This window comes from Ixodes scapularis, unplaced genomic scaffold (assembly GCF_016920785.2).
Source record: "Ixodes scapularis isolate PalLabHiFi unplaced genomic scaffold, ASM1692078v2 PGA_scaffold3__209_contigs__length_174095766, whole genome shotgun sequence".
Taxonomy (NCBI): Eukaryota; Metazoa; Arthropoda; class Arachnida; order Ixodida; family Ixodidae; genus Ixodes; species Ixodes scapularis.
This window is the reverse complement of record NW_024609868.1, coordinates 29,048,855-29,076,481: the sequence shown is the minus strand read 5'-3', so window position 1 is coordinate 29,076,481 and position 27,627 is coordinate 29,048,855. Positions and strand designations below refer to the sequence as shown.

At 46.5% G+C, this 27,627-nt stretch overlaps 1 protein-coding gene across 1 annotated transcript in view; it reads right to left on the bottom strand.

Moving 5' to 3' along the window:
• The window catches only part of LOC115310357 (ornithine decarboxylase-like), a 44,031-nt gene that overhangs the window by 2,783 nt on the left and 13,621 nt on the right, over positions 1-27,627 (bottom strand). The window contains exons 3-8 of the mRNA XM_040205732.3: positions 20,715-20,791; positions 19,435-19,601; positions 18,624-18,758; positions 18,121-18,286; positions 13,751-13,904; positions 2,471-2,574 (exon numbers count right to left, since the gene is read on the bottom strand). Coding sequence (XP_040061666.3) covers positions 2,471-2,574; positions 13,751-13,904; positions 18,121-18,286; positions 18,624-18,758; positions 19,435-19,601; positions 20,715-20,791 — 803 coding nt within the window. The remainder of the gene's footprint in view (positions 1-2,470; positions 2,575-13,750; positions 13,905-18,120; positions 18,287-18,623; positions 18,759-19,434; positions 19,602-20,714; positions 20,792-27,627) is intronic.

Below are 27,627 nucleotides of genomic sequence, written 5' to 3'. Positions count from 1 at the left end.
GGCTCCCGGCTCGGTGATGCACAGGACAGAGGCTATGCGAACGTCGTTAAAGTTTACCTCGTGGCGATTTTGAGCGCGTGTTTTCGAACCTACTTTCAGGGCTTCGTGTTTAGACAACCACGTGCGCCCTGAACGTTCCACCCGCGCTCGCATGCGAGCCGCGCGAACGAACTTGCCTATGCGCAACACGCGTCAGCAATCTCGGAGCCCATGACCCGCCACGACGGCTTTGTGCACTATATATATGGTGTGCAAGTTCGTCTGCTTTTGCACCTCGAGTGTTTCTTTAACCCCCCCTCCCCCCCTCGCCCAAACGCGCCCGCGTTCTTTTGTTTACACACATCCTCAAGCAATGATGGCGCCCGATGCGTTCCAATGCGCCGGTGACGCATTTTGGAACACTTGCTCGCTGCATAGTCCGTTTAACGCCAAGTCCGAGCGGAGCAGACGCTACGGTCCCAAGCAGCCAATCAAGCAGCGCCAAAAGTGAATCGTCGTGGTGCCCGTTGTTTTGGGGGGTTCGCAATCAGCGGCTGAAGCTAGACCACCCACGCAGAGTGAACGCGCCGCCGTAATACTGCGCTCTTTTTTTCTTTTTTTAGAGCGCAGCTCTTAGGCGGCCGTTTGCAGCTTGAGCGGCGTTGCCGTCGCCGTCGGCGTCGGCCTAACCGCGTGGTGCATTATGAGACGCGTGACGTCACTGGTGACGTCACTGATGACGTCAACAGTGACGCCCTCCTGATGAAGTCATCACGATGACGTCATCCTCATCGCCAGTCGTCATAATCACAATGACGTCACTGATGACGTAATCGCGATGACGGCATGCTCATCGTCATCGTCATCATCCCGATGACGTCACTGATGACGTCATCCTCATCACCATCATGATCATCACGAGGACGTCACTGATGACGTCATCAGTGCCGTCACTGATAACGTCATCACGATGACCTCATGTCATCGTCATCATCATGATGGCGTCATCACTGGTGACGTCACTGCCGACGTCATCACGATGACGTCACGTGACCTCACGGGGGTCACGTGACCTGACGGGAGTCACGTGACCTCCCGGAAGTCAAGTGACCTCACGGTTACGCCGACGCCGCTAGGAGGGCGGAGTACCACGCAGGATGAGGAGGTGAGGAGGAGGGAGGAGGGGTATACCCTCCTCTCAGTACCCTTCCCTCCTCCTCCTCAAGAGCTGCGCTCTAATTCTGTGTTACAGGGTGTTGTAAGCGACTTTCATTTTTTTACGTGTGTGTTTTAGAGCGCAGCTCTTAGGGGCCCGTTCCCGGCTTGAGCGGCGTCGCCGTCGCCGTCGCCGTCGCCGTCGCCGTCGGCGTCGCCGTCGGCGTAACCAAGGTCATCCCAAGGTCACGTGACCCCTCCCAAGGTCATCTCAAGGTCACGTGACCCCACGTGACTCCCAAGGTCACGTGACCCCTCCCAAGGTCATCTCAAGGTCACGTGACCCCCGAGGTCACGTGGTCTCCTCCCCAAGGTCACGTGACCCCTCCCAAGGTCATCTCAAGGTCACGTGACCCCAAGGTGACCCCCACGTGACCCCCAGGTCACGTGACCCCTCTGAGGTCACGTGACCCCCCCTTCCCGAAGTCACGTGACACCCCCCCCCCCGAGGTCACGTGACCGCCCCCCCCGGAGCATATTAAAGAATGAGGGGAGGAGGAGGGGTCTACCCTCCCCTCAGTACCCTTCACTCCTCCTCCTCAAGAGCTGCGCTCCAATTCGGCGTTACAGGGATTTGTAAACGGCTTTCACTTTTTTTTTGGTATGATTAATAAACCTGTAGCGACTAAAGTCCCTCGACACTTATTTTACAAGTAACGACAACCAATACAAATGACAAAACACATTCCGCAGGAACAAAATGGCGGCATTCAGTTCAAACCTCCGCTGTGCGCCGCCCTTCGCTTCCTAAAACCTGCACCGTCATGCAGTTGGCGCTTCAAAGAATGTCGCTACTTGTAGGAAGCTTTTATCTAGGAACTTTAGTCGCGACAGCTAGCGTTCTAGTCCACAGACCTGCTGCGACAACTTTCTGCTTTAGATGAAGTTGACGTCACGCCACTTAAACATTAATTCAGTTTCGCCGCTAAATTTAGCAGGAAAATTTATGTCACGTGACCTGACGTCACGAGACCTGTACAAAAATTACGTTTCTCCGCTAAGATTTCTGAGGAAAATTGACGTCACGTTTCGTGTCGTCAACTTGATTTGTGCACCAATCTAATTTCACCGCTACATTTTGCGGGAAAATTGACACAAAATGTAGGCTCTTGACTGCGTAATGCTTTGTAAACACATTTAAACGATCATTTCTTATGCAATATACTGCATTTAATGCATAATAGGACTTTGGACATAGAGGCAACTGGCCTGTTTCTCTATTTTCTTCTTCGTCTTTACGGACTCGCTTTAGCAGAAAACAGAATTTCGTACTCACCGTCAAGGGATGGAGCTGAATATCCAAGAACGGGTAGAGATATCTGGAGACGCAGTTCTCCGTACTTTCGTTGATGAAGACATCCACGTGCGAGTGCACGACACCTGCGGTGAGGTCCAAGACAATTCTTCAGACAGTGTTAACCAGTCAAAGGGGCCGTGCAACGATATCCGCCTAGATTGTTTTTCACTTTACTCAAGCTTACTCGCACTTGTGGGACCCAAATACACTCGCACGCTACGCCACTCACTAAGAAACTATTGAGACTTTGTGTTGTGTTGTCCTTCCCCCCCCCCCCCCCCCCCCCCCCCCCCCAGTCTCGGGGTTTTGTCCAAAATTAGAAACTTTCTTGTTGCGGTGTCATTTCAAGGACAAAATGCGAGCCTTTTCTTTTAATCTCTCCTTCGCAAAACGTAATTACGTAGCTGGTGGATCGCAGTATCCCCCAGTGACGATATTTGAATGCGGCTCAAGGATTGGGCCCAAGCATTGCGTGAGCATGCGATTTGGGCTCATGATAATCGATAGCTCGAGGAGCATTTGGGTAGTGGCCCGTGTCTAATCGCTGCAATGACGACTATAGCCGAGCCATAACAATGTCTGGAACTCAGCGCGTGGAATGCGCTATGTTAACCTCAGTGTGTGGCTATGACTAACATCGGCAACATTTAATCAGCTCCAGATCACATGGCCGCTTGTTCTAGCTGCGAGTTGAGGGGGTCCACGCTGCTCGTTTCCCTTTCATTTTTTGTGCGACTTGTATTGCTTCTGGTGAAAAACGAACGCGTGTTTACAGGTCATTAGAGAGTTTTAGTAGATCGTTCCGATACCTCCGATAGCCCCGATAACGATACTATGCATGCGCAAGGGAGGCGGTGGCGGAGTATCGGGTATCGTTATCGGACTCATGGGAACGAGCCACTAAAACTCTCTACTAACGCCAGGGATTCGTTCTAAGCGGTATTTTTGCAAAGTACAAACATTTTTTGCGTCGCTCCTTGAAAGGAAAAAAACAACCGCATCTCCACGTGGTGGATGATGTTGATTGGAGCGAAGCTCTGGTGGTGCTTGTCTGCGTAGACGCTGAGCCGCAGCATGCCGAGCCTTTCGTTCGTTTTCATCCATGTCACGCTGCGGTCAAATGCTCAAATGCGTATATAACCACCTTCCATACCACACATTCTCTTTCTGACATGGATGAAAACGAACGAAATGCTCGGCATACTGCGGCTCACCGTCTACGCAGACAAGCACCACCAGAGCTTCGCCCCAATCATCATCGTTCACCACGTGGTGATGCGGTTTTTTTTGTTTTTTTTTGCCCTACAAGAGCACGGGAGCACGTCCTCACCTGCTCGTGAGCACGTGAGCGCTTGAGCTCACGAGCAGGAGCACGTGCACCTGACGTCGGACGGACGTACGGACATGGCTAGCCTCTAAGGAGCTTCGCCCCTAAAATTGGTCAAAAGACCATAGGCGGAATTGTTTGAAAGCCTGGCAACAGTCTGTAGGCTGCAATCTTTGTTGCGCCCAGATTCCTCCGCTGTTTTTCAATTCCATAGCGTTGTTGGTAACAATCGAGGCTTCCTGCTCGCCGTCATCGATCCTCACCCACACCTGCGATATAAGGGTTAGTATTTTTTTGCGCTCTTCTTGTGCACGTACGTGCTCGTCCCCCCGCCGGCTCCTGGTTTCTCACCGTGACCAACATGGCGGACGTACGCTTTAGCTAGAAATTTGGCTTTGATTGCCGGCACGGGCGCGGGCGCCTGGTTTTTTCAAAAGTGCCCTCCGGCGCGAGTGCTTGTGCGAGCGAAGGATTCTTCTGAACTACGCTTTCGCGCCCTGGCCTTCGCCAGCGCCGGAGCCAACTGGAGAGACGGAGCATGTTCTTCGGCGTCCCAGTAGATGGCGCTGTGAATTTCGCATATGGTCTATTTGTGTGGATCATTGGAATGTACCAGTTAATGCAGCAGTCTACAGGGATCACTGAAAACGCAACAATTGAATCGGTCATAGACAAATACCATACATTATGATCTTCTGCTTACTGGTCAAAAGCACAATAGACCGATCTTACTAAGCGTTCCAGGCCTGCGTCATACCGACACAAGTTCTGTAGTCCACAGGAGTCAGGCGCCAGTAGACGAGACAGCTCGTGCTATCTCGTGCTCTGGTCACACAGACTCGCACAGTGGTCTTTGTCGCGTGCAAAGAAAGACTACAGTTCCCACGATGCAGGACGGCAGCGGTGGCATATACCAAACATGCTGGTGAGATCGGTTTATTGAGTCATATTCTGGAAAAGCGTGGCGGAGTGGGTAGTCTAAGCAGCCGCTGTTTCCGGAAAGTATCATAGCGAAACGCCATTCCAGAGCATCATTTCAGACTTGTTAATAGACCCTTTAACAAATTCACCGCTATCTCTCGAGCCGAGCGCAAAGCGTCCAGCTGCCACCATTAATTAGCGTGGCACATGGCTTCCGTACGCGCGCGCACAGGTGCCTGCGTGCGTTCGTTCCAGCATTTTTCGCTTCTGGTTCTCATACCCGCTCTAACCCACCGTGTCAATCGAGACACAGTAGAACTCCACTACAAAGCCAGTTAATTCCTGTATATCGCTGTGCAATCAGAGAGGCGTCCGCGACGCGAACGGCTGCAAGGCAAGCCCTTTCGTTTATAATCCTATCCGCATTCGTTGCGATTGTGTATTTTTTCACTTAAACCCTACGTTATCTGAATTACTCTTGTTACATGTGTCGTTTTTTGCCTTCCCAGGAGATCTTGATGCGAAGAAAAGGTGAATTAACGCCATAAAACGCGACGAAGGGAAGTTTTTTACGGTGGCACAATTTGCCAAAGTGTGCTCCAAGCACTTCACTGCTGACAGCTATTTGCCGAACATAGATGGGGATCGGCACTTTTTCAAACAAATGGCAGTCCCAAGTGCGTTCGCGTTCGCAAAAAACAAGCCCGCGCCCAGGAGGAAGCCGCGAACTGGCCACAATGCGTCGTGAAGAGAAGGTCAGAGCCCTTTGGGATCGGGAGCAACACGTCTGGGGTGCAACGCAAGGGTCGGCGTTCGCTGCTGATCCCACTATTGACGCGACGGAAGCTACGATGTGTGGTGCTGAAACGATGGTCGCCGAGGTGGGTGTGGAATACGGCCCCGCCTCGCCCATCGAGACCGGCCGCATCGATGACGACGTAGGGTGTGATTGTGCGTGTTCGCACAAAGTGTCGGAGCTGACACAACAGCTTGCAGTGCTAGCGGCACGCTCTCAAGCACCCGAGAGAGATTTGAAATGTGTGACTGACGAACTGAAGTCAGCCAAATATTATTTGCACAAAACGCAACGAGATCTTGAAATAGCAGTAGAAAAAAACAAGCAATTTGAAGAACAGCAAAACAGACGGTTTTCTGTCGAGTGTTTTAAAGACACCCCTGATGGCATGAATATTTACACTGGCCTATCTAACTACTATCGCTTCCTTGATCCTGGGGAAAATCGTGAAAACGTTAAGGTGTGGTCAGCGAGCTCCACCGAGGTTGCAGCAATGCAGGGAGGCCCCTACTCTTGCCTAACAAGAAACCGCTCTGTGAAAGTGTGAAAAGAGGCAAGAACTGTATAATAATTTCACCACTCTTCTTTATTAAACTGACGTGTGAACAGTTGTGGATGTTTCCTACAATGCATGGAATATTTGTGTCAAATATTGCAGAAGAGTGCGGAAATAAAACTTGTTCACGTCATCTCTACGGCCTTTTCACTAATTGTTATCAAATTTAATCCGCTCAACAACAAGGAAATGAGGGGAATACAGAACGAAGTCAGCACATGTCAGCCCAGAGAGGCCCATTTGTTCGAGGACTTGATAGAGGAATGTTCGCGGTGCAGCCTGAAGGTCCCACTGTTGTATTTCACGAGGCACGAGCCATCTGCGGTGGGTGTCTAGCCATATCCTTCATTGAGTAGAGTCACTTGACCTCTACGATGCCATGGGGTTGACCTCTCCAGTGTCCCAGACAAGTCGGTCAGGTGAAGCACCGTAGTGTAGCCAATTGATTAAGCAGAGTAAGCAAGGTACGCCGACATGGCAGTACCGTTCTCATCGTCTTCTTCGTTCTTTATTGACCTCATCACTTCTTCTTTCTTCACATCAGACACTACATATCCCCCTCTCTTTAATTAAGGAAATGTACGCATCAATATAAACAAACTAAAAGAAGTACTAAAATGAACGAACTAAACTTAATCAGTTCTGAGTGCAATGCTTATGGCACAGTGTGCCCGAATCTATCTGGAGGCCTTCGCACTCTGCAGCTCCGACGAAGGGGCTGCGTTTGCTGCATTTGCGGTCCTTGCTGGTCAACTTCTGGTGCATTTTTGCATCAGCTGCTTTCCCGCCAAAGATAAATTGTCTGGCTGGAGTGAATTATCTGCTGGGAACCACGAAGTCGCTGGTGACTGGCTATTCTCTTCCTCAAAAGTAATCTGTGGCAGGACTTCCCGTGGAACTTTGGAGAGCTTACTGGCGTTCAAAACTTTGAAATCATCGAGCAGGAAGGCATTTTGTCCTCGGTGATCTAAGTCACCTTTAGTGTGATGAAAGTCACCTTTAGCGTGATGTCCTGGCAGTTTTACACAATTGCCTGGCTGAATGGCCGGCATGCGTGTGCCTTTCTTGTCGTCCACGTACTTTAGTTAGGCACTCTGCTGTTTCTTGACTCGATCTCTCAGCTCACTCATTGCTGCTGTCGGATCGGTGGAGAAGTTTTCCGATGGCCATCCGACAATATTCAGCTTCGTTGGGGGGTGCCTGTTGTGCAACAAATATGCAGGCGATACGCCAGTGGTTGAGTGAGGCGTTGCACGGTACACTCTGATGTATTCAGTTAGAGCTTCCTCAAGGTTTCTTTGCTCAAGGAGTGCCAGTTTGATAAACCCTTTCATAACTCCGTTGAATCTTTCAATTAGGACGTTTTCCTGCGAGTAGTATACAGATGAAAGACTGTGACGAATGCCACGTTCCTGTAAGAAATCCTCAAAGTCTGCCGATGTAAATTGGCTTCCGTGATCGGAGACGGTCTCAGTCGAATACCCTTCACGACTGAAGAGAGTCAACAGGGATGTCATCACAGTGTCAGAAGTCACAGTACTGGCAAGAGCGATTTCAGGCCAGCGGCTAAAATAATCCATGATGGCTATAGCAAATCGATGTCGCTGTGCTGCCCTTTCGATTAGACCAAAAATGTCAATACTAATCTTCTCCCAGGGATGCGCGGGAAGTGGTATGGGATGCAGAGGAGCCGGAGATGTCTTTGCAGACTTGTCTGCTGTCTGGCAGATCAAACAACCTCGAACTGCGTGTTCCACTTCGGCATTCATGGATGGCCACCACTACCACTGTCTCAACCTTTGTTTTGTCCGTACATATTCCCAGGTGTGAGTCGCGACCCAGGCCGATGACATTGGTAGTCATCGTAGATGGGACGACAACCTACTATTCACGTAGAAGCAAGCTATCCACCTCTGAAAGCTCAGATTGCACTTGGTAGTAGGGTAAAAATTAATTACCTAGTTTACCTTTCGATGGCCATGTTGTAGAAAGAAAATGCTTAACTTTTTGTATCACCGCATATGCAGATGTTGCAATCTGGGTGTCCACCTTGGAGATAGAATGTTGAGTTATGGCCGAAATAACGTCTTCATCCAGATTATCAGCAGATGTGGCAGGTAATGGTAGTCGGGAAAGAGCCCCAAAAAATGCGAGGGCTTCTCGTTCTCCAACAGAGTATTTGCGTTCTGCTGGTGAAAGTATTCTATGAAGCAAATGCAACGGTTTGAAGGTTGGATCCGCTAGCTTGCTGGAGGACAGCGCATTCCGTATCCAGATGCGTCTGTAGTAACAAGTACTGGCAAATCTGGATTGAACATGGAGAGTGCTTTGCAGTTGGAGATCAGCACTTTAATCCTCTTGAAGCACAGCTGCGCTTCGTTTGTCCACACGAATGCCTTCTCACAACGCAGTAGATCTCTCAGCGGTTGAACTTCGTCCTAGTAATTACGAAGAAATCTAGACTAGTATCCTGCAAGTCCTAAAAAGGAGTGCAGGAAATGAAGATTCGTTGGCATAGGTGCGTCCTGTATAGCTTTGACGTTCGCTTGCAGAGGAGTTATACCTTCTGGAGCGACAGTATGTCCAACGAACGTCAAGCTCGGGACTCTAAAGATACATTTGTTATTGAGTTTTAGGCCAGTTTCAGAGATGCGCTGCAGAACCTTCAACAGGTTCTTTGCGTGGTCATCTGCGTCAGAACCGAAGATGATGATATCGTCTAGATAGCAAAGGACAGCACAGCGTAAGTAAAATATGTCAGACATCATCTTCTGGAACGCTGAGGGTGCAGATGCCGGGCCAAAGCATACTCTTTTGAAGCGGTAAAGGTCTTGATGCGTGATAAATGTAGTGAGGTCACGGTTTTCCGGCGCAAGAAGGACTTGATGGTAAGTTGCTGTTAGGTCCAGTTTCGAGAATACCTTGGCCCCATTCAAAGCATTCAGCAGCTCTTCCGTGTTGGGTAGTTGAAACCAATCTACAACGATTGTTTTTTTTTGGAGCACGGAGATCCACGCAGAGCCGTAGCTTCCCAGCTTTTTTTCTGACAACGACAATGGGCGATACCCATTTAGATGCCCTGATCGGCTCGATAATGTCCATTTCTGGTAAGTGTTGAAGCTGTTTCGATACTTCATCACGAACCGTAAGTGGTAATCTACGGAGTTTTACAGCAACAGGTGGGACTTCTTTCTCACCTTGACCTGATGCTCGTATCCCTTTGCCAGACCTATTCCTGGGGTGAACAGGTGGGCATAAGTAGAGTTCACGATGGAAGTCTAGTCCATTGAAACTGGAGCCTATGTTTCCATACACTGCAGAGTAGATCCTTCAATGCGGAGACGCAAAACAGAAAGTCCATCCAGTCCCATCAGTGTTGTCCCTTGTGACACGACGTAAAGCACAAGTGATGCTGAGGAACCCTTGTACGTGACAGTTGCCACAAAACATCCATGTAATGGGATGCGCTGCCTTGAGTAGTTTTGTAGTTGTACTGCAGCTGGTTGAAGTGGGTGCTTGGTAGAAAATTTCTTCTGGTAGGTTTTATGTGAAATAATAGAAACCACAGAACCAGTGTCCAGAAGCAACTTGATATTTTGATCTTCCACTTGCATTGTCACATAGATTCTGTAGTTGCAAACTTCTGCAACTTCCAAGACTTTTGTGACAGGATCGGTTTCTTTTCGTGTCTTGCACAAACTCAAGTTTTCGTTGTTACTGGTGGTTTGAGAGCTAACCACCTCCATTGCTGACGCCATACTCCGACAAACTCCTCGTCCTCGTCACCAAATGTAGTGCAGCCGATTGATTACGCAAAGTAAGCAGGAAACGCCGACATGGCAGTACCGTTCTCATTGTCTTCTTCGTTCTTTATTGACCTCATCACTACTTCTTTCTTCACATCAGACACTACAAGCACCAAGCCACGGGCAGGCTGTATCAACGACGTGGCCACACTGAAAGGTCTGTACGTCGAGTCTGGTAGTCTGAAAAGTTGTTTCTTACCTCCGTACAGCCACAGGCTAATTTGTATCACCGTACAAAAAAAAATAAAAAAACAGAAAATGGGGAGTCGATATAGCGTAACAAATTTTGGCGCTCATTTTGGCTGACACACACGGTGGACATTAGCAAACATTACGCCAGAGTTTTAAATTGGCATTTCCCCACAACAAGACCACCGCCTGCAAAAGGTAGTTGCACCTCTGCCTCTCCTGAAGCACAGAGCCCAAAACTGTGTGGTTAGGCGCAGTGTCCACGGCGTTATTTCATCGGAATTGGTATGGCGTTCTGAAAATTTCTGTACGAAAGAGTGATAGCCGAAACTTCTTGAATTCCCCCCAATCGTGAATGGTCTCTGTGTGCTGTGAGGTTTTCCAGGGTCCTTGCTGTCCATTCTTTACGTGTGACAGACAGACCGAAGTTCGAAGCAATGATGCGGTCGCAGCTCACCATGCAGGACTTTTGTTGTGTTGTTGAGTGCTACATTTTAGAGGGCGAGCATCATCAGCGGACAGTGTTGGGGCCTACAAACAAATCGGCATTGGTGGAGTTGCAGTGATTAATAACAAGTAAGGAAAAAAAGAGTCGCAATCAGTTTATCAATGAATAAAATGTGAGGGCACAAGTGACCTGGTGGACATTACAAATTTTAAGAAGGAACCCAATGAGATCCTTGTGTTTTTGTTGTCCTTTCAAAAACCGCAGTCACGGCCCGGTTCCTTTTAAAAGTGTCATCTAATGACATTCACTGTAATGGTTCAACGACAAATTGTTTTATCGAAACAAGCTCGCGTTCTTTTAATCGGAAAATATAGTGATCTTTCTTCAACAGCAATTTTTGCGATATAGCATTCCATACTGTCTCCTTCATTGATGCTGGTCTGGTCATGTTGCACAGGAGTTACATTGCTATGTGCTCTGTGCCGTCAGTGCCCCCAGACTTGTTTTTGTCGTCCGCACCTCCGACCCCAGTTTTACGTGAGGCAGCCACTTAGGCCGTAAATAATAGTGATAGGCAGGCCTACTTTTAGGGCTCGCATATTTATTGCTGTATAATAACCACGTGAGCTCGGTATACGAGGTGGAAGAAAAAAGTTCCAGAACTAGTTTTGTAACACAAAAAAGGGGGAGAGGGGGGGGGGGGGCAGTACATCGGTGCACACAGCCGCGGTTGGGGGCGGCGACATACATTTCCCATCGTGCGATGGGTGTCAGTCTGTTAACATCGGGAGCTGTGCCACACAAGCTTTCTTTACCATGTGCATGCAAACATTTGCGATTTCAGTATGGACTTCAATAACGAAGAGAGCTCCAGGCGACCTTCCACGAGTACAACCCCCGAATATGTTGACAAAATTAGAAAACAAGTACATGAGGACCGTTTGACCATGCTGTTGAGGAAATTGCTTAACATCGTCAAAGTGTGAAAGGAACAATGTAGACAATCATCAAGCCCTGTTTTGAACACTTACTTTATTGCAAGTTGGTGGCATATATACATTAGCATATTGTAGCGAAGAAGACAAGCCAAGTCCCCACAAAAAGGGACGACGGCCACTTTTTGAGTTTGCCCTCTGTCTGTGCTGGTAACAACACGCCAGTTCAATTCGCCCTTCTCTCCTTGCCTTGCTGTCTTGACACGCTTCAATATGCAGATATTATAATATATATTAGCATATTTGCATACGAAACTTTCTTAGAATGATTATAACACCTCAGTTTCGTTCATGTACTTGCTTCAAGTATGCTTCTCTTCGGTGCTGGCAGGTCCTCTGATGAAACCGAAGAAACTGAGGAGAAGGAAACAAATGTAGGTCGTGATGGCGTGGCAGTTGCTCCTCCTGTCGTAATACGGACTGGAATGTCAGGGCTCACATACGTCGAGAAAAACATGCGAAACGAGTTTTTTTTACACCACAAATGAATACCCTCCCATGTCTAACCATAGGTGGAGTTGGCCTCTCGTGCCGGCATGAACTGAAGATGTCTTATAAATGCGGATACGGCATGAGCATTGGCTCTGTTCCGAACTTCCTTGCAGGCTCTTCTACATCGTGGACGTTTCTTTGCCTCTTTCGAGCCTCATATAGTCTAGACGCGAAAGACCACGTGAGTCCACCACATCTTGCAGACCTCCATTCAAGCTCGTCAATGCTGCACGCTGGCATTTTATGCCCTCGCGGTCGTTTCCGCTTCTGAGGCAACTCCGTGCAAGATACTTCAGCTGTCGCCTCTTCATATCCTCGTTCTTTGAGCAGCACGATGTGCTTAAGTGCCACAATATGATGGTATGCACCCCTCTCCTTCGCACCGCACCGGCATGCGCACGAGTTGGGGAAGCCATCATGTGTCTGCACTGCTGACGCCCGGTATGGGGATGCGGTATTCTTTTGGCTCCGAAAGCGTAGTGCGCACACACGCACGAATGATGAACCGCTGCACGAAAGAATAAAACGAGAAAGCATTAGATTTTCATTTCCCACAACAAACATGTTTACGTTTACAGCCAAGCCACCGTGTGTCCCAGGCCAACACGCACGAAGCCAGCAGGTAAGATTGGTTCGAACTGGCTTTTTTTGGGGGGATCGTATCCACCACCGTACTTACGCGCATGATCATTGCTGAGGTAATAGATGCTATATGCTGTACGTATAATTGACCAAAAACTAGAATCCGACCCAAAGCAGAACAAATAGGTACTCACTGTGTAGTGCACGATGAAGTTTCGATGGATCCGCACTGCACGTAGCTTTAGACCATACACTTCTGGCTGCGTATATATGGGCGCGCGTTGAAGTCTTCACAATGAGTGGTATCCGTGAACCTTGTCGCTGGTGAGGTAATTTGGCACAATTAAAACGCTCTTTGACCACGACATCACTAACAACAACAACACTCCGAGTAACGTTACAGCGTCGACAGGGTCAAGCTAATGGTGTCCGAACAAGCCGGATGGATGAATGGACGCTAACGGCTGTAACCTTTATAACAAGCGTTAGCTTCAGCCACCTAGCCTAGAAATTAAGAACCAGAAAGTATGAGATCTTTCCTTCGCCGATTTGCCTACCCTCTGCGATTTCGTAACTATCACCAGCGGTGTGGGATATCATCAGGATGACCCTTCGGGGAATCTGGCAAAAAAAAAAAAAAAAACACTAAAACTGCAACCCCCACCTCTTCTCCCCGGCGAGGGAGTCACCTATTTGGTGGCAATAATAATAGTGATCAAGGTGGCCAGACTGAATTTAGTAAAGGGTCTATTGAACAAAGACGTTTGGGTCGTCTCTGTCATTGGGTCAACGGCAGCCGTTGGAGCACATCTGAACGATCATCGCTGACGTCTCTGTGGAATACGCGTAGTTGAGTGTTTTCATGTCATTATTACACCGACTGAGGCGCGTTTCTTTCGCGTGTGCCGGTGCTGCCACTTTAGTCATACAAGAGCTGTCTGCAGACACGCTTGATGCGTACATGCGTAGGAAAAATTATTATTCGAACTCGCTCGCGGCATCTCCATAGAGATAATTCTGTCATCATGTCTGCGGCGAACAATGTGTCTTTTTGTGTGATGTATCAAGCAGTGTGATTGCGGCTGTGGAGCATTCATGATGAAAGAAAGCTCTTTGCGGGAAGTAGTGAAAATTGGCGGCGCTTCACCATCGATGCTGATCTCCCTCTGCCTCTTGCCGACGACTCGGACGACCAGGCTGTACGCTGCCGTGACAAAGAACTGGCCCGGTTCGGCGATGATCTTCACCCCGCTGGACGGCGGAAAGTGCTTATCGATTGTGGACCGAATAGCCTCGCACACCTGAAAAGAGACCGCCGAGAACCGTCGCATTTGTACTCACTTTTTTGCGGCGTAGAAGCCAAAAAGTATGATTACTTCTTCCGCGTGGGAAATGTGACTGGCTCAACCGAGAGTATAGTAGTACCCTGGTGCATGGAACACTTCTCCAACGGGTGCGTTCATCGCGTTTTGAAAACTGGTCCCTCGGTTTTCGCTCTATGACATTTTAGAAGTGCCAATGCTGTCGCCGGCCGCGATCCTTGCGGCGTCACAGCAGGTGTAGTGGTGGTGGTGACAGACGCATGTTCTGGTGCAAGTCGCTCTTCTGATGGACAGTCCAAGGAAGCTCCAGCAGCTAAGAGTCAGGACCCCGCGATGACAGCGACACTCGCGATCACTCGCACTTTTTTGCCGCATCCCCAGCATTCCTGGACAAGGTCTACTTGCGCACTCTCTTGGCTATTCTCAGCAAAACGCAGTAAAATGATAATTTCAGTTAAACTACTGCAGCAATCGTTAAGTTCCCCGGGATATCTATAGAGGGTACCAGTACACTCTTATTTAATACCTACTTGAACCTCAGGATTGTATACGTTTTATTCCTCTGACCGATATAATACTGTTGCATTGGGTCCTATGGGCCACTTTGACAAACTTTTAAATTTCTTCTCACTGAAATGAAGAAGCGTAAAGTTACCGAGAAATGTAATAACTGTCGACGCATAGCACACACCGCAGGTAAAGTTTGGGTATTTTAATTAATACTTTTTATTCCTCGAGACTTTCAAATTCGGCCCGCTCTTTTGTCCCTGTAAGGTTAGCACTCCGCCGTGCACCAAGAAGCTTGCGGCCAAGCTACCTTTACATAGGCTTATCGAAAAAAAGATTTGTACGATGCGTTTGTAGCAGCATATTGACTAAGAATGTGGCGAATGTAATATGACTGCATTCGACTCTCATTAATTCAACCTCTCTTAATTCAAACTTGTGGATAATTCAAACTAACATGCAGATTCCATCCTATGCATCTCTTTGGGAGGAAACTCCTGGTAATTAAAATTTTGCTTTATTCAAACGAATTTTCGGTCCCCCTCGATTTTGAATTAACGAGATTCGACTGTATATAATAATTTGATGTTTACAATCAAAATTTGCGCCCTGGATTTCAAATATAAGCAATTGTTTTGTATGGTCAGAAACACTTGCATTGTATATATTTTGGTTGCGGCGACGGCGTTTTGCGGCCGACGGAGTGTTCAAACACATGGGGCTCTATGGCACCAGAAACCGAAAACGGGCAAAAATGGGCTCCATTTTTCCATTGAAATTTTCAGAAAATCACTTATAACTTCCGATTAAGAGATCGGATCGGGCTGAAACTTTGGCATATGGTTGTGACCTCTAGCTCTACCTTTGGGCGGAGAATGAGCGTTCGGCGATGCCTAGTTTATTTTTGCGGTAAAAAAGACCGTGTAAATTTTCTTTTGTGACACCCTGTATATACTCATCACATAATCATGTTCAGTAGACGCGGCACCGAGAACCTCCATGGTACGGGCTGCTGCCTTTCCGTGGTGCCGCGGCTCTTCAGAGCCAAATAAATAAAAACTAAAAGCAATAAATAAAAATATAAATAAAAAATGAGACACGTACCGCGCGCTACTTCAGGGAAGAACATGGCGTCTGAAGTCTAGCTCAGTTATGCGCTGTACCGCCATGACCTTCCCAAGGGCTGCACGTTGCACGTGCATCATGCATCGACGCACCTTGCGCTACGTGACGCCACGTGTCGTGAGAATCGGGAACTAAAACAGCGTGACGCAGAAGGCTGGCCATGAGACTTCTAGCACGAACCACCAGGATCGCGACTTCCAACAGTATCACACTCCGCCTTGTAATGTGACGTCATATGTTGCCACCTCGAAGACGGGATAAGGCGTTAATCACACCAGTCGAAGACGCGTTCCGGGCACCCTAGTATAGTACATACAGTGAGCTCAAGCTGACCAACAGAACACAAGGTGTAGTGTCTGCGTTTATTCGGCACCTACAGTGTATAACGATATGACAGTTCCGTTCAAAGAAGACGAGGCTGTTTCGGGCGACTTCGCTGGGTTTGCTTTGACGAACTCCACACTGCTTGTTAGTGTGATCGGTATAAACCGAAATAGTTTCCTATATATTCACTTTAAAAATAAAGTGCCTCTTACCAAACGATCCTTATCATAGCCTTATAAACTGCCTCGGCGAATTGGTATTTCATATAGCAAGATACAAGTAAACCGTTCCGCAAGACTGGCATACATGACTGATCGTGAATCTTCGCGAGTCGTGAAACTCTGTGCTCACTCAATACGGCAGCAACATTCTAATTTTATTTTAAAGTTTCTGGATTATCTACTTTCTTGCGAAAGTTACCATGGAAAATAGTCAAAATGCTTTTCAAGGACGAAAATGGGTGGCTAGCTTGCGTGGCGATACCCGTAATTCAAAGTCATGTCTTTAATTTCAGAGGATAACTCATCCCCGAAATCCGTCATCCTAGTTTCGTAGGTCGTATTATTCTAACTCCGTAGAAAAAAAATAATAGCACATATGTTTTTGTGAACGGATAGCGCTGTGATCCTGTAGAAAGGTACACATGGCTTTTGAAATTGAAGGGAGAATTAAAGGTCAAGTGTGTTAGCGCCACGCAGCTTATGGCGAATTCTACTGGTCATTTTGGAGCGCGCCGGGGTCGACTTTTCTGGAGCGAGCCTATTTCACTGGGCGATCGGGGTCGACACCGACGTGTTTCACAGGTCGTTTTAGATTAGCTCCCGCTCCAGATCTCGAACTGGATCCGAGAAACGTCGCTCCCACGATTTCGGCGGATTCAACCGGAAGCCAGCCGGGCCAGCCCTCGGTGCACACACGTGACTTCCTTTCTCGTGGGGCATCTCGCCTGATCTCGCCCATCTCGCCTCAGAAGAAGAAGCACGTCGCGGGCTGAGCTCCTAAATTGTCTCGACATCAGAAGAATTCGTAATAGCCGCTTGCTTACCCCTTGGCCCGACAGCCGGTTCGTTTTCCAGGAAGGAGAAGAGAAGGTATTTACCGCGCTACGGGCATTCCGGCAGTCTTTGCTAGAAGCGCCTGCGCCATTCCTGCCGCCCATGCGTCGAACACGTGTTAGCGCCGCGACTGCGAAAACGTCTTACAAACAACCGCGGCGGCCACGGAAAGGGGATTCCCGGGCAGTTGAATGATGGGAAGGCATCCGCCGATCCCGGAGCAGTGGTCATGTTCCACTGGGGATCGGTAGGCGACTCGACCCCGTTCGGATCGTGTGCTCCTGTTCAGATCTGGTCAACTGATCCCGGCGCGCTCCAAAACGCCCAGTATAATTCGTCATTAAAGCGCATGGAGCGAAAGCTCGCGCTGCAGAACCCAGGGATCCTTGGCTCAATCCCCACCCCTCCCCGTTTCGATCCGTACCAGCATCATACCGGCGTGTGGTTCAATACTGCGTGATGCGCGTTAAAAATTCTAGACCAGTCCTGAGATTTTAGAGACTTGTACGGTACTCTTTACAAGTAATTAAATAACTTATAATCGATTATTTTTGGAGTAAGGTTGTAATCATTTTATGACATTTACTAGGAAGTAATCACAGAAACAATCTGGTTACTTTTAGAACTACTAATCACTTGAACCTGTTAATTGTTAAGTGGCGCCCTTTGTTCGTACAAGTTTTCTGCCAAAGAATCCTCGAACCAAAATTTGTAACAGGAGGATGGTTGACCAAAACTCGTGGATTAAGACGATAATTACTTTATAATATTGTGATTTTAATTGAATAACGAACAGCACAAAATATATGTTTTCAAACCGCCATATAGCGCTATCGCTTTGAAAATCTCATGTACTCGGAGTAGTCAGTTACTTTTTTCAGGTAACGGCCGATTACTTTTCGCATTGAATAATCAAGTAATCTAATTCAATACTTCTTAAGCAAGAGTAACTGTGATCGATCACTTGTTTTTAGTAACGTGTACAAGACTGGACCTTCGCTGGTAAATTTTTTCATCTACAGCTGGGACACCAGAAGTTATTGAGGCTGACGGACTTGCGGCTGCCTTAACGTACACGCAACATAATTACAATTACTCTTTATGCATGAAAGACTAAAGTCTCATCTTTGCCCGAGGTGGTCCTTGTGGGCCGCTCTGGGTTCAGCGATTCTGTAGAAACTTGCCTTGGCCAGCGTATCCTGCTTTCTAACTCCTCCCGGAAATCCACCGCCGATGTCAAGCACGTTCATTCGAAATCCCATTTTGGTGCCCAAGTCAAATACCCGCTTGGCGTGATCGATGGTGTGGGCGAAGATGTCCGGATGATGGTAGAAGCATCCCACGTGGAACCTGCAACAAATCCAGCGACGACACATATTTCACTTCGCGACAGCTTGAGACCGAGCGTCTTGTGACCTCATGACACACTGGCGCCCCCTATCGGCTCGACTGGCCGTAGAACGCTTGGAGTTCCCGTGCATTATACTTTCCGAGCATGGCTTTTTCTCTTGGCTTGAAAAACGTTTGACAATGTTCTGGTGAAATGCCGCTCCAAGGTTTCCTCATTGGTGCCGTCAGCGTGTCGGTGTGTTCCCTCGTTGTAAGAGATCGCAAGGACTCTCTAGTAAGCAAATAAGCCGTTTCGAAACAAAATTTGCTTTGACAGAACGTAGCAAAAGGTACTTACGCAACTCCGACCACGTTCCGGCCAAGCTTGAGAGCCACCTTCAGAATATTCTCGATTTCGTAAGAGTAAGCACCGAACTTCTTGTTCATCGTGTATCGGCTGCCGAACTCGCTGGCTACAATGCGCAGCAACAATCTACATAAAGAAAAGAAAGAAAAAACATTGAAGTGACGACAAAGAATTTTTTTAAGCGTGTCTCACATCGTCTTCACACAGAAAGAAATACGAGGGGATTCAGACAGAAATAATATTATGTGTTTTGTTTGGAGAAAGCGCTATCTCCATAAATTCAATCGTCTTCATAGCCAGAGAAGAATATGAAGATAACATATATTGTATTCGGAAAAATTGGTGCTCTCAAGAACTCCAGCGTCTACATAATAACGTAAAAAAGAAAGAGAGAGTAGAGTAAATGAATTTCAAGGAAAAAACAAAGAGAGTATAATCTATTAATAAAAAAGAAATATGAAAGACGCATAACTACCACCATAAACCCTTTTCGCTTCGCCATCCTATAAGCTTCTGGAAATTCAACGCACTCTTTTCTCACCACTGATTCAAGTTCTTTCCCCACAACCTGCCTTCTTTCTTGTCGGAAATGTTAGCGCCGTGCAAGCTTTCTGGCATTTGTGTCATCTGCGACTTTTGGTCAGGCAGCAAGTCAGCCATACCATGAACCGTTAACCAAACGTTGTTCGGCTAACGGTTCACCATAAACCCTTAACCCAGTTCACCATGAACCGTTAACCCAGTTAACCGTTCATGGTGAATCCAGTTCACAATGAAACCGTTAACGGAACGTTGAAAGTACCTTGCATTCTTGTCATCCATCTTCACCAGCTCTTCTGCAGAGTCGAATGTCATCAAGGTAACACCGTGCTCAGAGGCGTACTTCAGGTGGGAAGTGCTCTTGACTGTGTTGGCGTACACGATGCGATCGGGTGTTACGCCCATGTCGAGCACTGTCTTCAATTCTCTCTAGAAAAAAAAAATATATATATACGTATATCGCTGATAGAATACGGTGACTGGAGCACGTCTATGATTGCTGTCTTGAGCGTCGCACACCGACCATGCACCAAACGCGGTCCCGAAGAGGAACAAATTACGTCACGAGAGTCCGTTGCAGATTCAGTATAGCTTGTCAAGCGCGATCCTGTTGGTCGATTGTTTAAGTGCTGACCATCAAGTGGGCGCACACGTAAGGATCGTTGTTGTCACTGTGTCCCAACCCGTTGAAACAGAGAGTCGTGGCACAAACCAGGCGTCAGCAATATCCCTCTCCGTCGCTGTTACACAGCCGTGATCGAGACCAGTGACTAAACCCGCCCGTTGTGACGTCACGAGACGGAAAACGAATGGTCAGAAACGCAGACGCGGTAAACACAACAGGTTTGAGACGCGTCCCGGGCACTATGCTAATGGAAAGTTCAAGATATAATGGCATCGGGATAGCACCACACGTAAAGGAATGTTGCCTAAATTGCCCGACTCACTTGGGTGCCAACCAGTATCACATTTCACCATTCTGTTGGCATTTTGTCTAATTAAAATGTATGACGTGATTTTTTTTCTCCCATTGGAGACGTTGTTATGCAGGCACGAGTAGCTCGAGGAAGATTTTGTTACTGAATGCATTTGCTCAACCGTGTCTTACAAACAATAATCACAATCCTATTATTAACTTCACTTTACTCTATTCCTTACTGCTCCCGAATTAATGTTATCTTCCCCTAGGATATATTCTCATTTCTTTCCTCTGGCAAACCATCACATCAGCTGGATCTACTTTAACTGAATCAAGCATTTCAATTTCTTCTCATGGAAGCGCCTCTTTCTCTCTGTCTGTCTGTCTCTTTCTCTCTGTCTCTTTTTCTCTAGCTACTTTCGATAAGCTGCCGTATATATTTTTTGTTACCAAAAGTGGCAACAGTACACTGGAACCCACAAAGTTAGTTTAAGATTTCAATTGCCACTTATAGATTTATTCATGCAAATCTTAATTTCACATGATTAGCTACAAAAGAAAAATCAAGTGAGCTTAGTCAGGGCAACAAATGTGTGCTAAAGTATCTACGAAAGAAAAGTTACCTTGTTAGAGCAGTCGAAACTGGCCCCCAGTGAAATCATGGTGTGAAGAATAATCGGATCCGAGCACACTTTTACGGCTGGAACCAAATTGAACATGCGGCAGTTTCATTATTTCAATCTTTTTATCCTCACAAATGTTGTATACCTTCTCATGACAAGTGTAAGAAATAGCTCAAGAAAAATCAACTAGCTTATCTTAGCCACTAAATCTCAAAATAACCCAGGATGTTCGCGAAAGATCTTCACATGTCTGAGGTCCTACAAAATATGTACTGTGAAAGTTAAGTTTACCAGCTAGAAAAATGCGTTGCTCAATATAAAATTTTCCTGTTCCCATGAAATTACAAAATCTCGAAGCTAGATAACAAAACATAATAAAAGAGAGAGGTCGTTTTGTACTCTCTATGTTTTCTTCTTTATGTCATTTAGTATACTACACCAACTCGCTGTTTAGGAGTATAAACTCAGTGTGCGTCATTGTCTTTGCGTAAAATGGCAAAGGCGACATTCCAGTTCTTTCTACGTATGCCGCAGCATATCCCTTCTGTTTTTTGAAGCAGGAGCTTAGATCCTCCCCTCCATATACGTATACTATTATATTCTTTAAAAGTCAGTTTTAAGGAAAACATCTTTCACCAGTTTTTTGGAAAGCTTGATATTACGCGAACGTCACTACCAAATAGTACTGATGACTAAACAACAGATTAAATGCTATTATCAAAACACTCGCGGTTTGAGGACTAAAGCAGATGACTGTATGTCAACTGTTGTTTCCACTAATTTTGACATGCTCTGTTTAACTGAAACTTGGCTATTGAAAGAAATTTCTAGCACCAGTTACTTTCCAACATCATACAGTGTTTATCGAAGGGACAGGGATTACGGTGCAACCGGGAAGAAATTTGGCGGGGGGGGGGGGAAGGGGGGGGGGGGTGTTGACAGCCGTGCGGGATAACATTAAATCATGCAGAAGGGTAGATTTGGAAACCTATGAAGAGTGCGTATGGGTTGAATTATTAACACACGATGGGTTTAATTACCTCGTCGGAAACTATTATTTTCCTCCGCTCTCGGATTCGAGTGTGTTCGTAAACCATTTACAAAAGCTTGAACAGCAAATTGATTTTTCGAAATTTAAAGTACATATGTACGGCGATTTTAATCTACCAGGAGTGAACTGGTCGACCGGCATAAGCAGTAGTGGAAATAATCAAACGGTGGTAAAAGTGTCACGTCTAGTAGATTTCATTAATTTTAATGGTCTAACTCAGCATAATCAGTTCACGAACACGGCCGGGAATGTTCTTGATCTTTTTCTTTCAAACTGCCCTATAGACAGTGTCATGCCAGTTAGCGATACAATTGTGCAACCTGACGTTTTTCACCCGCCCATTATCGTATGTTTTTCTTTGCCGGTGAGGTCTCGTGACAGACAAAATTTAACCAGATATGACTATCATAAGGGTGATTATTTAGGTTTATATACGTTACTTCGTGATAATAACTGGTCAACGGTTCTTCATGATAACTGTGTAGATTCTGCGACTGAATCCTTGACGAAGATAGTGAAAAATGCAATCGATGCGTTCATTCCAAAGCGATTGTCTAAGCCTTCTAAATACCAGTTCTGGTTCTCAAGGGAGCTGAAACACTACATGCGTAAAAAAGAACACTATCATAAATTGTTTAAAAGAACCGGCATTGAGTTATGGTACATAAAGTTCAGTGTTTACAGAGCACTTGTAAAGAAACTGTTTAAACACGACAAATTCATTTATAAAAAATCGGTAGAAAATAGTCTCTACCGTGAGCCTGATGAATTCTGGCGATTTGTCAGGAAGCGCACGAAAGAGTCTGCAAGAAATATTTATCTACGTACTGATACGGACTACGTTACAAACCCTGAAAAAGTAGCTAATATATTCCAAACTTACTTTCGTGAATGCTATTCCAAGGAAGAATTCAAAAGCAAGTCTTCAATCTGCGCTACTGGTTGGAACGACAATTTCACATTTAGTGAGGTCGACATAAATGAAATTGCTGAGGCAATTCAAAAATTAAAACCGAAGAAGTCAGCGGGAGATGACACAATACCTAACTTTATTATTAAAGGATGCGCTGATTTGTTTGCCCCTTTACTTATGCACATATTTAACCTATCGCTGAGAAATGGTGCTTTCCGATGTCTTTGGAAAAGGTCAGTGATAGTGCCAATACACAAAGCCGGTGACGCGTCTAGGGTAGATAACTACCGCCCCGTATCGTTGTTGTGTTCTTTTTCAAAGGTTTTTGAGATAGTTTTACATGCCCATCTTTCTTTTTACTTTTGTCGAAAACTAAGCACCGTTCAGCATGGATTTATAAAAGGGCGTTCAGTAGAAACGAACCTTTGTTCTCTCCTTGAGTATACTGTCCCATTTGTTTTTACACGTGGGCAAGTTGATATTGTGTATTTTGACTTATCAAAAGCCTTCGATAAGGTAAATCATGACTTACTCGTGTATAAGCTCTCTTCATACGGCGTTTCGTCGTCTCTTTTAAACTTATTTCGTAGTTATCTGTCGGATAGAAAGAGTAGAATAAGAATCTTGAATAGCTTCTCAGATCTATTTACTCCAACCTCGGGAGTCCCTCAGGGATCGAATTTGGGGCCGCTACTTTTTCTTATATTCATCAGTGATATAGAATTGTGCATACAAAATGCGAAACTGCTCTTATTTGCGGACGATATTAAGCTTTATCTTAGTATCCAGTCGGAAGATGATTGTGCTCTTTTTCAAGATGTATGACGTATCTCAAACTGGTGCTCATGTAACTTTTTAATGGTCAACCCAGATAAAACAAAAGTGCTATCTATGTGTAGAAAACGCGAAAGAATTTTACATCAATATTGTAGCGGCAATTCCACTATTGAACGTGTGGAACAAGTTCGTGACCTTAGTGTTCATTTCGATAGTAATCTTACCTTTTCATATCATGTTACACAAATTGTTGCTTCTGCCTTTGGAACAATGGGGATGATATCACGTTTGACGCATGATTTTTCAAATATAATGTGCTTAGTTCGATTGTTTTGTTCCCTTGTACGAGTTAAACTTGAGTTTTGTAGTTCAGTGTGGAATTCGCTAACAATGACCGACGCTGCACGGATAGAAAGAGTTAAGAAGCGATTTATACGCCTTGTTTACGATAGATATTTTGATAGAAAATGTTATTTTGATTATGAATACCTTTTTAGAGAACTTTCACTCCAGAACCTTTCAAAAAGAAGGATTGCTCGTGACATTATATTTTTATACAAAGTGGTTCACGGCCAAATTGATAGCAATCTTGTGTCGTCTTTAAACTTTCATGTACCGGCCCGAGTCGTTAGAAACTCAAGCGTGTTTTATAGATCTATCCAAACGAGACCGTCCCCTTTGGCTAAAATGCAAATTTGTTTAAATGAATTTCCGACTCATGCAGACATATTCTTAAATTTTGCTGCGTTCAAACGACTACTTGATATGCATATTTTTGGTTTATGATTGTGAAATGTTCTAATTTCGAGAGCATATGTCGGGGGGGGGGGGGGGGGGGGGTTGAGATTGTGTACGGTTTCAGGTGTTTTTTTTCCCTGTTTAAACTTTTTATGTGCCACCACACTGTAACCAATAGGTTGTTCTAAAGCATTCCCTATTGAAAAAACCAGCTTAAGCTGGTCCCAGCTTCAAGCTGGGTTATTGCCCCAGCATGCCCAGCTTGGCATGCCGGTCATGCTGGTCATACTGGTCATGCTGGTTTATCTGGTTATACTGGTCATGCTGGTTGATCTGGTCCCAGCTTCAAGCTGGGTTATTGCCCCAGCATGCCCAGTTTGGCATGCTGGTCATGCTGGTGGACTTCCCAACCAGTTTAACGTGTTAAAATTAATACACGCGATAAACAAGCCAAGCTCTTCAGAAAAGCCAACTCGGCATCCAATTTATTAGTTTCGTACTTGCAGCCGCCTCACATGAACTCAGATGCTACATATCCTCGGCGCTGACACAGCTAGTACTAACCGACGCACAGACAGTGGTTCTCGGTACAAAGGCAACAATGTTAATAAAACCCGATTGCTTATCTTTCAACACGAAAAATACTAGACACACGCCAAAAACAGGCAATAGCAAAAGAAAATACTACATGGATGAGAGAAGCGAACCTGGGTCCCGCCAGTGATGGGGGCGAAGCGGCAACTTGCGTGGTCGGCAATGGCGAGGAAATCCGTGTGGCTTCGATGGCATTGGCGATACTCCTCGGCACCACCGTCATTCACGAGCATACACACGTTCGAAGACACGAAGCGACGCCTCAGTCGGGACGTCCGACATCTTCCCGCACTGAACGGACTGCCGCTCGCTGTCTCCTCAAAACCCGCTTCGCTTGCACCGTCGTTCAAGTAGTCTCCAAACAACGCGCACACAGCCGTCCCTTCGAAAATCTGTCCAAGATAGCCAAACGCGTCTCAAATTCTCCGTTCCTACCACTCTCTCTCTCTTTCTTTTTTCGCACACAAAGGTAGCTTGCAGCGCGCCTGACTCGCCCGGTTGTCTACCAAAAAGGAGAGGACAAAGAACAGGACGTGGCCTCGTTCTAGCCTAAGCCGACCTTGGCGCGCGCGCTCCCAGCAATGCCAGTTCGGCTATCTCTAGCCGACCTTGGCGTGCGCGCTCCCAGCATGACCACCTTGACCAAAACGATTATTAGTTCGACCAGATTCACCAGCTTGTCACCCAGCATGACCAGCTTGTCTCCCAGCTTGACCACATTGGCTCCATGGAAAACCAGTTTGATCAGTTAGGGCCAGACTGGCTCCCAGCTACACCAGATTGAATCTAAAACCAGATTCTAGTTAGACCATGCTGGTTTTTACTTAAACCAGACTGACCACCTTAAATTCTAGCTTGCCCAGCTTAAACCAGCTTGATTGCCAGTTTAACCAGTTTGGCTACCACATTGACCAGATTGACCAGCTTAGTTACCAGCATGGCCAGTTTGATTTTCATGCTGGTTTTTCCAATAGGGATTATACAAATAAAGGTATATTATTATTATTATTATTATTATTATAGCAGAAATCCACGGGCTGTTATGTCTGATGATATTGGTGGTCAAGCTATTAGCGGCGAGATGTTTTGGTGGCGCCCTCCTATGGTTCCCCCTTGTGACGTCGTTACCTTGCGAACAACAAGTTCGATGGTGTTTGTAAATAGCATGGTGGAAGCCTGAAATCATTGCGCTCTCATAGGAACACTGCCAACACCGTCGAAATTAAAGTTCCTTCATTCTTCTTATTTCCGTCGATGGTATACCCTTTCCGACGTCATAGTCAGCTTTTGGGCCAATCGTGAAAGGCCGACCACAGCGACGCTTTCGGTCGCGCACGTCGCCAATAGAGCCAGGCGTGGCAGGGGCAAGAGTATCTTTTAAACATTTACAAGAAATCAATGGTGAACACAGTGATTGATAGTCTGTTGTTTTATATTTGCCGGAAAAACGCTCAGATGAGATATATTATATTTTTCGTTTATTCTCAACGTAACTTTTTGACATTCTTATGTCCACGTAACCTTGGGCATCCTGTATGCATTAAATAATACATATATTTGTTGCCTGCCTCAAATCCCTTTGTGCCAGTGACAAATGAGCAAAGATTATAACATCATCAATTAATTTACGTGCTGGAACTTAGCTCGCTCGGCAGAATAAATAAATAACTGCGGGTCTGAATATTTACGTTCTTTTTGTAATCGTGTATTGTTGTGTTTCTGGGAGCGCTGAAAAGGAGATTGCCCGTGAACACCTTACTCTACCCGGGGCGCAGAAACCCTGAGACATCAGGGGGGTAGTGGCCTTCGCTTGGGGACTCTAAACACAAAAAGAACGTCTTCGGGATGCCACGAGATAATCCACCACCGCCGGCCATCGCAAAAAAAAACACCGGCTTGCGCGCGCGCGTGTGCGTGTGTGTGTGTGCGTGTGCGTGTGCGCGTGCGCGTGTGCGTGTGTGTGTGTGTGTGTGTGTGTGTGTGTGCGCGCGCGTACGCGTGCGTGCGCGTGTGTGCGTGCGCGTGTGTGCGCGCGCTCGTGCGTGTGTGTGTGTCGCAAGAGCGACGATACCTTGTGACACCGGAACATGGCAAGAGCAGTAACGGGTAGAAGAAACGTGTTCGATGGGCCAGTCAAACGTAGACCTTGCACCACGTGGTCGCAATCTCTCTGGGAACTGCGCGCAGAAAGTGGGGTCGGGCGATAAAAGGCCGGCATTTGGTTGGCCGGCGAGGATGCAACCTTCAACAGCGAGGATGAAGCCATCCTACGCCCTGTGAGCTTAGGGGTGAATAGAGTATAGGGGTGGCGGGGAATAAAGGGTCTTGGCTGTGTTGTCCTTGCAGACTGTCTGCGCTTCAGTACGGTTGTGAAAATAACAATGAGAAGAAAGCGTTCAAGTCGGGGGTTTATTTAAAATTCTCACTTTCTTGGAAGGATGGTATAACAAATTTCTAGGGAGCTAGAAATTTGTTATATCCCCCCAAAATTCAGGGGGGGGGGGGGGGGGGTAGCGTATTAATTGAACTCTATGTAGGAAATTCTGGAGGACTCTTATCGAAACATCGTGCTAATAAAAACCTGTGCTGCTGTTCACACTTTTAGACCTAACCGGCGGAGAGGGCTAGAGGAGGGTTAAACTCGTCACAGCAATTTAGTAAAGGACCTGTCACACTGAGGCAACACGATGGCAACAGCAACACAACACGTTGTCCAACAGTCGGGCAATTTGTCGCTCGCTCCCCGTGTTGTCCGACAAACCTGTCACATCGCGGTAACAGCACGACAACATGGACGACAACTAAAATGTTGCCTCGATATGACAGCTTTCGGCAACAAA